Genomic DNA, 14559 nt, shown 5'->3' on the forward strand with positions numbered 1-14559 from the left:
AAACCTCTTCAAGTCAGGGCAGCCCCTCACTTCCTTCTGGTGTTTGGAGGAATACAGCCCTAAACAAACCAAGAGTTATTTTCCATGGCAGAATTGGTTTCTCAGATTTCCCATCAAGTTTGCCCAGATATTTTAACCTTGTTTCCTTCTTTACCACACCTCACAGTGAATCATAACGTCTCTCCTCCACCTTAAAAGTCTCTCACTGAAGCTGCCCTTTCTTCTCATATCTACTCCCTGCCCACTGATAGCGGGCACTTACTCACCTTTCCCTGGAGAGTATATATACACACACAACCAACCTAATGCCTCTCAGCTGGTCTCTCTGCATAAAGATATCACGTCAACAAAGAAGGGGAAAAACCAGGTAAGAGAGGAACTCTTTGCTATGGATATTAGTCAACTTTACAGCCAGGACTTGCTGATGCTTGGGAAGGGATGCTTGCCTAGGACCTGAACAGCAAAGGGAAGATATTTAGGAGGGTCTGCATGAAGCTGTTCTATGACATCCCAGCACAACTTGGTGCATTCACCTACAGGGGACTCTTCCAGGGTGCGCAACCTGTTTCTGTGGTTTGCTGCTAGGAGCGTTGAGCTACACAGTCTTCCTACACAGATGTCCTAGAACATACCCGGCACCCACCTGGTAGCTCTGCATGGCCAGAGGTGATCAGGAGTGGAAGGCAAGCTGTCTTTGCAACATCCTCCCTCCTCCAGGCCATGATGGGCATAACGTGGAACCACGGGGCTGCCCCATTCACTCGCAATACCACTGGTTTGCTGTGTACAGTCACACTTTTCTTCAGTCCTTGTTAGCTTGTTTACTCCTGCTCCGGAAGGTGGGACTTGAACCAATGGCTTCAAGTTACAAGAAAGGAGATTCTGACTAAACATCAGAATGAACTTTTAAGAGCTGTTCTACCATGGAATGGACTCCCTTGGAAGGTGGTGGACTTTCCTTCCTTGGAGGCTTTTTAAAGCAGAGGCTGGGTGGCCCTGTGTAATGCATACTTTAATTGAGATTCCTGCATTGTAGGGGGTTAGACTGGACGGTGATTCTATGAACTGATCATCCTGATTGGTATTTTATTTGCCATGGACATTGCCACCTTAGATTTCCACTAAAGGAAGGAAGGAAGGAAGGAAGGAAGGAAGGAAGGAAGGAAGGAAGGAAGGAAGGAAGGAGTGGGGTGTGTGTTTTGTACTTCTGCAAACCTTACAGTTCCCACGAGCATTCTGATATTTGCCTGTTGTTTCTCAGTGGACTTGTTTTGGTCAACATAGTTTTCAGCCCCCACCAGCTGAGTTTGCTATTAGAGGAGGTCACCAAGCTTTTAGCGCCTGTAGGTGGACTAGCAAATCAGGGAAACTGTTGTGTGCAGCACACACACACAGCAGCCTATTGGCTACTCGATAGCCACCTCCCAAACTGAAAAATCAGTGGGATTTTGATATTGGTGGTTGAAATCAGTGCAGTTTTGAAAGGTTCTGTCTTCTATCTTGATTCAAAATGGCATCCAGTCGTATTCAAATATACTTCAAAACTTGCCTCTTGATCTCAGGTACCATTTTGTAAAATTGAGTTAAAGTCAATGCGATTTTGATAAGCTTCAGTCCACCCTCTTGATTCAAAATGGTCTCCAATTGCATCCAAATGAAAACTTGATTCCTGTTCTTGGGCACCATCATGAAAGAAAAATGTTTACAATATCTTAAGAGGTGTCCAAAGAGGGGCCAAGGGGTGCACAGTGAACAGGGAAACAACTTCCCCTAAAAAATGTTTCTTTCAAGTCTAATTTCAGTGGGGAAGGGGAGGTGAATCTGTGGGAACCAGGAAAGGTCTCCAGTCTGAATAGCTTTAAAAGGTGAGGGGTAGATAAACCAATGGTGGATGACTATCAGTGGCTACTAGTCATGATGGCTACATTATCACCAGTATCTGAGGTAGCATGCCTCTCAATTCCAGCATTCGGTGATTCTGAGCAGGAGAAACAACAACAACAACAATAATAACAACAACAACTTATTATTTATACCCTGCCCATCTGCTGGGTTTCCCCAGCCACTCTGGGTGGCTCCCAACAGAATATTAAAAACATCAAACATTAAAAACTTCCCTAAACAGAGCTGATTTCAGATGTCTTCTAAAAGTCAGATAGTTGTTTATTTCCTTGACATCTGATGGGAGGGCGTTCCACAGGGCGGGTGCCATCACCAAGAAGGCCCTCTGTCTGGTTCCTTGTAACCTCACCTCTCGCAGTGAGGAAATCACTAGAAGGCCCTCGGAACTGGACCTCAGTGTCCAGGCTGAACAATGGGGGTGGATCTTTCAGGTATACTGGGCCAAGACTGTGCTGTTGCAGTCATGTTCTGTTTATCTGGGATTCCCACAGGTACCTTGCCAGCCACTGTGAGGACAAAATGTTGGACTAGATGGGCTTTTGGTCTATCAGGGGTCTATACATTTTCTGAATGACAACCCTTCATCAAGACGCTATCCTGTTCCTCCAGTTCTTCTAACATTTCCTCATAGGACTTGGGGTTGTAACTGGTGGTTTCCAGACCTCTCAACCACCCTGGTCACCCTCCTTTAGACACACTTTATTTTGTTAGTCCTCCTTAGAATGTGAACCACTGTTAAAGACCCAACACACTTATGTATAAATGCATGTGGATGATTACCAAGGTACCATGCAGTGCGCACTCCACTTTCTCATGCTCTGCGGTTGCCCATGTACTGCTGATAACACTATTGATAGCCGTATGTTTGCCTAATGTATCTAAAAAGAACAAATGCCTTTATTGTTTTAAATGACATCAGGGTAACCTACTGCACAGTAAATGATGTTAGCAGCTCACAGCAGTGGGTCGGTCATGGGTTTTGGCTCAGGCAATGACATCACTGAGACTGTTAGAGCACTGAGGTGGGCTCAGTTTCCACTGAAATAACCATCCCAGTGGGAAGATGTCAGGGGGAACAAGGCAAAATAATATTTTGGGGGGCCTCTGTTGGGGAGTAGTGCTGCAAAGCAGCAGCAGTGCTCCAATTGCAGGTGAAGGGAATCTTCGGCGCTCCAGATGCTGCTGAACTACAACTCCCATCAGCCTCAGGAAGATTGGCCAATGGTCAGGGCTGACTGGCGTTCAGCAACATCCAGAGGCCAAAAGTCCCCCATACCTGATGCAATACAACCTTTTGTTGAAGACTCCACTTAGCTTTTAAAATACAGTGCAGCTGACAAACACAAGGACTGTGAAACCCAAGGTTGGCAGTGGGTGTTTGTTTGACAAATCTTGGGAGGATTCATTGGTGCTGCACAAAACAGCGTTATAGGCTTGACATCAAGCCCAAGTTTTATGAGGAGGTTGAAGGTAGAACTTTCTGACAGTAAAAGCTGTTCAAGAGTGGAATGGACTCCCTTGGAAGGTTGTGGACTCTCCTTCCTTGGAAGTTTTAAGCAGAGGTTGGATGGCCATCTGTAATGGCTGCTTTAGCTGAGATTCCTTAATCACAGGGAATTGGACTAGATGATTCTTGGGGGTCCTTCCAACTCTACAGTTCTATGATTCAACATTTGTCCTCAGAGGGGTGCAAATCCCTTTATTTGGACACCTTCCTCTTTCTTATCAAAGGTTTCTTATCCATGACCCACCCTGAAATGCAGCAACCTGGTTTCCCTGAAAGCGAGTTCCATATCAGCTTATGAGCACGGTAGACACGCCAGTCCTGATAAAGAATAAAATGCCAACATCACAGTACCATTCACTGCCTCTCTCCAGTCTCTGCTTCTCTTATATATATGTTCTCATAAGAAATGTCTGCTGCATCAGGCCAACGGCCCATCAAGCCCACCATCTAATTCTCACAGAGCTACGCAGGTGCCAAGGAGAAGCCTGCAAGCAGGACAATAGCACTCTCCCCTCCTGTGGCTTCCAGAACCTGGTATCCAGAAGCATTACTATTTTAGACCATGGAGGCAGAGCATAGCCTTATACTCCACGAATTTGTCTAATCCTCTTTGAAGGCCACCCAAGTTGGTAGCTATCATTACCTCCCAGGGAAGTAAATTCCATAGAATGTGCTTTCACCTGTCCCAAATCTTCCAACATTCCATTGGATGTCTATGAATTCTAGTGTTATAAGAGAGGGATAAAAAGTTTCCTCTATCCACTCTCTCCATGCTATCTACCTCCATCTTCTTTGCTACCCCTCAATTCAGATGACCATCATACCCAGCTATGGCAGCTTTGAATGTCTTCCTTTTCCCTTGGCCTGCTTGCCATCCATTCTTGCCATCTCCGTTACATGGTTTTCAGCCGAAATGTTCTCCCCTCTCCTAGAGAGATGTGTTTGCTATGAGGGTGTGACCCTCCTCTTGCTCTCAGGTGCTGTGTGTCCACACAAGGCACATTCTCCTAGCATACGCACTCCTTGCAGCACACGCCCTGGGGTCCTGCCCCGAATTGTTTAGCAAAGAGGGCAGGACAGTCATTTGTCTACTGGCCTTGCCCAGATATTCCCTTGGGTGGGAGCAAATGGGATTGCTATCTGAAATATTGTCACACAAACCGCAGGGAGCAGTTAACTATTAGTGCCGGAAATTCACCTGCATTTTAGGGTGACTTTCTTCTAATATGCACATATTTCAATGCAATTTTGTCTGATACACCTATTTGTGCTAATGCATTTTTGTTCATAATTTTCACTAATAGATACATTTTAATGCACATTTTGCCATTGTACCCTAGCAGTGTCTAGGCTAAGGTCCAAGGTATCTCAAAGACTCTATTCTGTCATATGAACCTGCCTGGGTTTTGAGGTCTCCAGGGGAGGCCTTTTTCTCAGTCTTGCTACTCTCACAGCAGTCTTGGTGGCGACACAGAAGAGGGCCTTCTTGGTGGCTGCTCCCAGACTTTGGAACTCCCTCCCTAGAGGAGTGAGACTCCCTCCCTCCCTTCCTTCTGCTGGCAGGTGAAGACCTTCTTGTTCCAACAGGCCTTTGGGAATTTACTCCTTTTAATGAAAGAGTTGGTGCTCTGCTGTTTTTATTGTAAGTATTTGTATTGTTTTAATAGATTGTATATATATATATATAGAGAGAGAGAGAGAGTATTAATTCTATCAATGCTTATTTTTTTTAATGTTTTTAGCCATTCCTATTTTTATCTATAAGCCACCTTGAGTTCCTGTTAGGGAAAAATGTGGGGTATGAACATAGCTGTCAACTTTGCCCTTTTCTTGCAAAGAAATGTTGACAGCTATGGGTATGAATAAATATGTATTATTAGTAATAACATCTGGAGGGCACACCTGCAGTAAAGCTTTAATATGGAGAGACCAAGGGGGTGAAAAACAATACATTTTTGAAAATTTATTTACCCCAAATGGGGATGGGGACCCTGTGGGCCTTCAAAAGCTGTTAGACTCCAAATACTACCAGCTTCAGCTGGCATGGCCCAAAGTCAGGGATGATGGGAGTTGTTGTCCTGCCTGGGAGACCAGGGTTCAAATCTCCCTATGGTCATGAAGCTGACTTGATACCTTTGAGCCAGCCACTGTCTTTCAACCTATCCTACCTCAAAGAGTTGTTGTGAGGATGAAACATGAAGAGGGAGAACAATCTGTGTCACTTTGAGCTTCCTTGGAGGAAAGATGGGATAGAAATGTAACAATAAAATTAAACAAATAAATACCTGGAGGGCCAGAGCTGTCTTCCATCCCTGATGTATATTATCATGGATTATTTTGGAGGCAAGTCAAGACTGGAAAGAAAAAAGAAAATACAAAAACAAGACCATTGGAACTCACAACCACATGACACACTAGAGTGCCATTTGCCCAGCTGTAACCACCATATCATTTACCTTCCTGCTTGTTTTTTAAAAAAACAAAAAACAAATCTCCCATCATTTTGGTATTGCAGTTGCAGAAACCTCCTCTGTGGGATATTTTTCTTCCATTGACACCAGACCACTTCAGTTCCCAGAATCATGAAGTTGTTTCTTCTCTATCTTTTTGCTGCCTTGATAGCTGCAGGTGAGTTGAGTCATATTACTGAAACCTGGTGAGATGAAACTCATGACCGGAAGGTAGCAACTGAGATGTATAACTTGTTCAAAATGCATAGACCAAACAGGAAGGTAGGAGGAGTAGCATTATATGTAAAGGATGTGTACACTTGTGAAGAAATCCATGACCTGGAGCATGGAAAGCTGATAGAGAGTATAGGAGTAAAAATTGTAGCAGAGAGAAATAGTGACCTTACTGTGAAGGGTCTGCTATAGACTGCCAAGCCAGACATGGACGATGTCTTCCTAGAGCAGATTACCAAACATTCACAAAGGAGAGATATAGTGTTGCGAAAGTACCTGGATACCTATTCAAGGTGCGCTCAAAGACCACAGACGCAGCAGTTGGAGAAATAGAAAGTAAAATTTTTTGCTGACAGCAACAGGTCCAGTGGAGTTCTCTCCCAAAGACTGGACGCTGATCAACAGTTCCATGGGGTTATATACCTTTTTCAGACATTACATATTAATGCACTGCAGCAAAATTAAACCAATGAGCATGAACATCACCCTTCCTAAATCCTCCTATGTCCTTATAAAGATTACTTCTTCTTTCCATATATTTGCTCATTATATTGGCAATTACTCATATACTATTATCAACAAGCAAAGCTAAAAAATCCCCTCTTTGGCAGGTAAAGCAAAACCCCCTTCCTTATCAGACATCCTGTGTCCTATATGGAAATCACCCAACTCAGACATCCTGTGTTCCAGAACATGTAGTGATAGTGCCTTGCCTTGAGACTATGATGGATGCCTTCCCCTTTCCCCTATATTCTGCAAGCACAGCTAAAAATATATGTTTCTGCTAATCCAGCAATAAAGCAGAGAGAGCGAGAGAGACACAGCATTTGATTCTCAGAATTAGGCACTTTTAGCATTAGGCACTACAATGTAAAATGAGGTACAGCAAAGGTGAGGTACTGCAGTATACTTTCTTCAGGTGGCCTTGCCACAATAGTAGTCATGGGAGGAGACAGCCTGGAGATAGAGGCTCAAAAGGCTTCAGTGTGCAACCAGCCTTTGTCAGAAGAAGCTGCTCATTGGGATCTGTCCATGGTCCTGAAGCTGCATTCTCTGTGGAGTCTGTCATTGGACCAGAACACAACAGTAGAGTCCTGTTGCAGCCAATAGACAATGGCCACACATCTAAACTGCTATGATAAAACTTTAAACAGCCACGGCTTCGCCCCAAGAATCTTGGGAACTGTAGTTTGGTAAGAGTGCAGAGTGTTGTTAGGAGAGGCCCCCATTCCCCTCCCAGAATGGTTTAATCCAGCATAGCTGTGTGAGGGCAACAGGAGCCTCCTAACAACTTTCAGCACCCTTTGCAAACTCCAGAATTCTTCGAGGGGAAGTCGTATAAATGCATGGAGTTAATGAGGCCTAAGTTGTGCTGTTGTGATTGGGTGTGGCGACTGCAGCAGTGTCTCTGGCACATAATCCTGAATTCCTCAGAGGAAGGTTGGGATTAGAAAATAAAGCAGAAACAAAAGAAATAAGAACCAGTGTTGCTCACCATCATGGTAGTTGCTATTGTTTACTGTTTTTAATGTTATTATTTTCCCCCAGCAAACTCCCTGGATTGTGACTGTAGTGCTGGTGATAAAGAGTGTCGAGACAAAGTTTGTACAGTTGATGATGTTGGAGGATCCTGCATTTCAGCAGTATGGAATTATACAAAGAGTAGGTAGATGTGTCCCTGGGGACATTTCCAGAAAACTCTAACAGAAGTCTTTCTAGAAACCTAATTAAAACGTGTGTGCGGGGGGCGGGAAGGAGGAATCATTATTAATCTGAAGAACACATCAAATGCCAATTGTACTGTCTGAATAGTGCAAACCCACCAGCATATTACAGATGGAACCAGTTACACTATCATGAACATGGTTGCCCTTACACGAAAGAGCACTGCTGACCACAAGTGTGAATACACCAGTGCTTGATTATGTCCATTTGTGGTACATTTTAATGAAGGGGTGGGTAAATCTCAGGTCTAGGGGCCAAGGGCAGCCCTCTTTTTCTGGCCTTCCACTCTCTTCCCAGGCCCCACTCATCCTGCCCAGGCAACACCCCTCACCGGTCCTCCTGCATGCCCTCTTCAGTTTAGAAGCACCCTTGAACTTGTTTGCCTGGAGGTAGAACAATGTGTGTAGAACCCCCTGACTTTTGCATGGCTGGAATCTAGCCTAGGGCACAAAGATACGAGTCACATTTGCAGCTCTGCCCACTTTTACCCCTGGCTCCCACCCCTAGCACTTGTCAGTGATAGACTGCGACCCTCAGGCTGAAAAGGTTTTTCCTCCCCTGCTTTAATGGATGGGTGATATTGTTTTGGTCATTGGTTTTAACACGTTATTTTTTATCTCCCTAACTCCCTTCTATTTCCTTCCCCTTTTTTTGAAACACAAGATTCCAAAACAATCCCTGTTAACTTCCAAGGCTGTGAAAGCAACAAGACCAGTTTCGATGCATGCAAAGAGGGGGACATTGTCTTCACAGCTGGGAAAAATTTTACCTGGAACTCTGTATGCTGCAATAAGACAAAATGCAATAGTCGTCTACCTGAAGGTATGTGGGGTCCAGAACTGATTAAGGCTGAGTAAGAGTCTCAGAAATGAGTATATCAATTTTTCCCCCATATCCCAGGAATCCTAACTGAAGGGCAATAGGGAAGTTATTTACACTGCATACTAAGTAAGTGAAATTGAGGATGAAGCACCCATAAGAAAAATTTAAGAGCTTTCTTGTATTGATGATTGTGAATAGACCTATTGCCCTGGCTTTGCACAACCTGATGAAAGGACATGCTATTCAGTAATGGCTGCAAGTCTCTCTCCAGATTTTGGAATGTCACATCATTCAGGTAGTATGAGAGGCAGAGGAAAAGTCTGTTGCTGTTTTAAGTTGGCCAGAGAGTGGGGAGTTTATCTGGAGGATATTTGCGATGCACCCAAGGCTGTCTTTAGCATATGCGCCGCCAGGGTGCAAAGATCCACCCAGTGCCCCTAAAATGAGTTTAGGCACCCCAAATTAACTTTTATTGAGTTTTTTTGGGAGGGGGAAAGCCAGACTTGTTGACCTTTTTTTTGGGGGGGGGAATTGCTCACCTTTAATGACAATGCAGCAGAAAAAACTGCTTCTGGTAATAGAGTGATGGGGGAGGGGACTTCCGCTCCATTGCTTTTCACTGCTGCTGATCGAGAGGGACCAATATATAGTAGGTATACATTTGGCAACTCCCAGAATTCAGCGCCCAGGTGCACTGCACCCATTGCACCCCCGGGTAAAGACGGCCATGGATGCACCAAGCTGGATGGGGCTACAGCTTGTGCTTTGGAGATCTGATGCAAGTAGGCTTGCCAACTGCTTAGTTGGCCAATGTAGATGTTATTTCTCAAGCAGTTTTATCTGCAGGAGTGAGCAGGTGACCAGGGGATGGCTCTGTACCATGAAAACCTTCACCTGATGATTCAGTACCCCAACTCAGTGCAAGGAAGAGAGAGGGAGAGGGAAAGAGGGGGTTGGGGAAGGGTTGGGGAAAGGTTTCTGGCTGGTTGGTATTTCTTGGGTGGGTGCTGCCTGTGTTAGGAATGTACATGCTTTCAACATTACATTACTCTAGCACTCCTACTAAGGCACTAACATTACTCTAGCACTCCTACTCATCACCAAGAAACAGAAGGTTATATCTAGCCATAGGAGGCAACTTTGGACTCCTCAATAAAATATTTGAGGGGGCCAGGGGTCCCCAAAGTTAATGAGCATTGCCATTCAAATGGTTATGGTTAATTATGGTTAATTATGCATGGCAAGGCTTACCTGCCCCCCTATCCAGCACCCCTGTATCCAGCTAACTCCTACTCGCCGTAGACCTGTTGAAATTAATGACCAAGCCTAACTTAATCCCATTGATTTCTATGAGGATACTCTGAGTATGACTTACAACAAACCAGAGCTTGTAAAGACCCCTCCCCCCCCCATTTGAGAAGGGGATTTTCAATAGGAAAATTCCATGGGATGGAAGTTTGACCCCTGCATCCAAATCATTATCTCATTTATTCTTCCTAACAGCTAGTTTTGGTTAAATGAAAATAAACCTGGAAAATCACAAGCATTAGATTTAAAGAGTCATTTGGACTGCAATCCTATATCCATCTTTGCCTGGGCATAAATTGAATTGAACTCAGCAAGGATTATACTGAGGAGACAGTATTTTGCTGTTGAAGAAGTTTTAGGCCATGGTTGCAGCAGGCAAAATAAAAGATGCAAGTTTCTATAAAGCCAGCAGAGGGAGCATGTTGCAAATATATATTGTGTCTAAGACATCAATAAAATTGCATGTTGAAACACAAGAGGCCTCACCTGGATCGGCAGCATAGAGCAAATTAGCCTCTCGGGGGGGGGGGGAGGGAATCACTCAGAACATCTGTGTGGCAAAAAGGGAAGAAAGCTTCATGTACAGCTGATTGGTGCAGTGTCATTGCTTATAGGAACAATAACAAAACAAACAAAAATTGTTTATAGGAGTGAGAATAATGGAAGAGTTATTTAGAATGACAGATTGTCAAATTTTGGTTGTGCCTTATTTTTTGGTCACTTTGAAATCTTATTCCCTCCTCCTTTGAGATTCCTGAAAGGTGGGGGAAGTTATTACACAACACTGTGCAGGGAATGATTTGTATGGGATGCACTATCTCTGCTGTTCTATATGTCACAGTGTTGCATCTTGGCTGCTTTTGGGACAAATTTAGAAAACAAAATTAATTCTAACAACAATCAACAATAGTAATGATAATGATATACTGCAGACACACTTATTTATGCAAGCATCCCCTTGACTTTAGCCTTCTGTTTTGAATGTTGTGTTATCTTAAAGGGATTGCATTTTTTTTATCACATATATTAATGATGCAGGTATATTTCCTTAATGTCATTACTGGGATTGCCAAATTGTATATTTTGATCGAGGATGTTAACATTTTAATGCTTTGCATGACTGGCTTCCATTCTCCGTGCACTATTATGGCATTAAGCAGTATGTAAATTGATAAATTGCCACAAGAAGAAGAACAGAAAAGGAAGCAAGGTGGGGTAGGACTGGATCCAAACTGCTATTTGGGGAGAGAAAGTTCATCTGGCCACCAACTTTTCTCCTCTAGAGTGCACGGATAATGATTCTGTAGTGTGATGGACCTAGGAGGCTGGCTTAAGCTGTAGGGTTCATCTAGCTCAGTGTTGTCTACTGGGGCGGTAGGCATCAACTCCTAGCGCCCAGCTCTTTTGAGCCCTCCAAATTATTATTTTTTGGGGAGGAGGGCAGCCTCCCAATGTTTAGAACCATTAGGGGGGAGGAGGCCAAGTATGGAGCTGAGTGCAGTGCAAATTCAGTGGTCAGCTCCTCCTGCTGCTGTGCAAGGGAAGGAGTGGGAAAGCAGCCCTCGGCCGGTGGTGGTGGCAGGAGGAGGAAGAGGAGGCTGATTATGGAGCCGAGCATGGCACAGCTTCAGTGGCTGCTCCCCCTCCTGCCACTGCCATGTAAGGGAAGACGTGCAGCTCTCAACCTGTGGCATCAGCAAGAGACGGAGACTGGGTGCAAGAGAGGAGGAGATGCGGGCCTTCTCCGTAGTGGCACCTGCCCTGTGGAACGCTCTCCCATCAGATGTCAAGGAAATAAACAACTTTTAGAAGACATCTGAAGGCTCTTTAATGTTTGAAGCCTTTAATGTTTGAAGTCGTATTCTGTTTTTATTGGAAGCTGCCCAGAGTGGCTGGGAAGATCCAGCCAAATGGGCGGGGCATAAATAAATTATTATTATTATTATTATTATTATTATTATTATTATTATTATTACTGCACCACTGCCACATTTGGCTCCTGCTGCTGCTGCCACCCTGGCTCCTCCTGACATCCTGATGTCATGCGGTGTCCCAACATTGTGCGTGCATCGTCTTCCCCCCGCCAATCTTCTCTGCAAGTTGGCACCTCTGGGTGGGGCTTTGGCTGGCAGAAACTCCCCAAGAGTAGGGACACCTCCAGCCCTGCTTGGAGATGTCGGGACCTTCTGCATACAAAACTGGTGCTCTACCATTCAGTTTGCCCACAAAACAATGGAGGGTCCTGTGGCACCATAATATAGGAACATAGAACATAGGAAGATGCATTTTACTGACTCAGATTACTGGTCCATCATGATCTAGCTCAGTATTGTCTACACTGACTGGCAGTGGCTCCCCAGGATTTCAGACAAGGCTGTCTCCCTGCCCCATCTTGAGGTGCTAGAGATCAAATGCAGCACAGATGTTCTACCATTGAGCTCTGGTTCTTAGTGGCATCGGTCTAAGCTCTGGCTCTTAGTAGCATCGGGCAGGACTGCCTCAAGGCAATTTACTGCCTGCCCTGAGGGACAATATTGTCCCCCGCCCCCCTCATTCCAAATAGGCACACAAGAAGAGCCTGTTGGATCAGGCCAATGACCCAGCTAGTCTAGCATCCTATTCTCACAGTAGCCAACCAGATGCATGTGAAAAGCCAACAAGCAGGACTGAAGTGCCACACTTGTGATTCACAGCACCAGTGGAGATAGAATGATCTCACTTCAGCCCTGCAGACCAGGTAGCATCCTCCACTGCAACTGAGGGCAGCACCCTAGCTGAGGGAGCACAGCGCAGATGAAATGGTACACATAGTTCTGTTGTTCAGCATCTCCTGGCCGCTCACTGCAGCTCCTGCCTGAGGCTTGCTCTGTCTCATGGGAAGGCAACCATATGCATTGGTTAAAATAGTTCTTGTTTATTAAAAGGACCAACCACAACCCAAGGAAGTGGAAGGCCTGGACCGTTCAGAAAATATTTGATGCTCACCCCACACCAAATTGAGAAATTCCATGCCTTTTCCATTTTCCCCAACTACAAAAGGGGAGGGTTGTTGTTGTGGTTTTTGTTTTTGCAGAGTGTTTCCCCCTCCAGTTCAGCAGTATGTTTCATCACTCATTTCATCACTGTTGCAGTAAACACCAACGTCACCAGGAAGGTGTGCCCCACATGCTTCGTTTTGAGCTCTAAGCCCTGCCATGGTAACAAGACTAACTGTACTGGATCCCAAGACTACTGCCTGACCATTTCTGGGACTTACCAAGGTAAATGAGAATGCGGTATGCTGACTGAGGATTATTCATCTTCTTCCATATTAATCCCAAGGAGTTTAGCTTCTCCCCTATTCTCTTGGCAGTTCTACGGTGGGTGAGGCTGAAAGAGAATAAGTGACCCAAGTCCAGTTCTTTCAACCCGGACCTTAAGCAGGTCCTCATAAGTACTGCACCAAACTGACTCTACAATGGAGGAGTTTAGGCTTATCCACAGGTGAACTCTGTGCTAAACCCCAACCCTTGTTCTACATCAAAGCAAGCCCTCCTGGATAGGGATGGACAAGCCCATGAATTGCAGTTTCTCTCAGTTTTCAATTTTACCCTTCTTACGTTCAGTCACATTCTGCATCAGTTTGTGATTGGAAAAAATAATACTCATTGAAATGGATGTGAGAATCTTAGACCCAGTAGTTTCAGTGAGCTCATTCTGAGCGGAACTTGGCTGGAGACAACCCTTTGCTCCTAGAGCGGGTAGAAGCAAAGGAGACTCAAATGCAGCCACCCATCATTTTAGCTTCCTAGACGTAGCCCTTAAATGGAGCAAAAATACAAAAAGAAATGTCAGTTTAAAACACTTGCAGCTTTCCATCTAGAGACAGTCCCTAAAGCTACAGACTTATGTTAGAATTTGCTGTTTCCTCAGCCCAATGTGTCTCTCTTTTGTATCCTGAGACCCACCATGATCTCCTCAAGTTTCATTTGGTTCCCAAACATATTCAACTCCCTTGGTTCCAAATCCACAAAACTCATGGAAGTACTTGGGTCTGAGTCCCAACTGCAGACTTTGCCCATGCACAATTTGACCACCTATTCCTTCCCTGTACAGGCTGGGTTTAAACAAGTTAACCCCACAATTCCCTAATTAAGCTACATGCAAGAATTTTATTTTTCACAGCTGTCAATTTCCTTCACAGCAGGGATGATACTATTTCTTTCCTGCATTGTCCTTTTGCAGATTCTACGGTTTCATCTCAGGACTTCTTTGGGCAAGGCTGTGCCACTAAGTCAGCAAAAATCCTTGTCAAGGGCACCACCATGACCTTTGGAGAGTTGAAAATCTCGATTGCCACCAGCCACATAGAGAAAGCGACTGATGGAGCCAGCCTGGTACATGGGAGCATTGCTTTCACCGTTCTCCTGCCCTATCTCCTGGGGCTACTGCTGGACAAATTCCTTTACTGATTTCATTTGGTTCAAGGTGTCTTCCTCAGCAAAGCTGGGAAAAGCATCTCCAATGCACCGTTCCCAGAAGTTCTGGCTCCAGCATCTGCTAATATCTGTTTGCAGGCTTGCATGTGATTTCAAAGAGCAAATTAGTTGAATAAAGGGGGATCCTAATGCA

At 44.7% G+C, this 14559-nt stretch overlaps 1 protein-coding gene across 1 annotated transcript; it reads left to right on the forward strand.

The window, feature by feature from the left end:
- The first annotated feature begins 230 nt into the window (after positions 1-230).
- LOC309376155 (phospholipase A2 inhibitor and Ly6/PLAUR domain-containing protein-like) lies at positions 231-14559 on the forward strand. The gene is made up of 6 exons (XM_081922380.1): positions 231-367; positions 5925-6037; positions 7642-7755; positions 8482-8640; positions 13080-13208; positions 14173-14559. Exons 2-6 carry the CDS (start codon positions 5992-5994, stop codon positions 14397-14399), a joined length of 675 nt encoding a protein of 224 aa, XP_081778506.1. The 5' UTR covers positions 231-367; positions 5925-5991; the 3' UTR covers positions 14400-14559.

The sequence above is a fragment of the Podarcis melisellensis genome (genome assembly GCF_964234715.1).
Source record: "Podarcis melisellensis genome assembly, chromosome: 8".
Taxonomy (NCBI): domain Eukaryota; kingdom Metazoa; phylum Chordata; class Lepidosauria; order Squamata; family Lacertidae; genus Podarcis; species Podarcis melisellensis.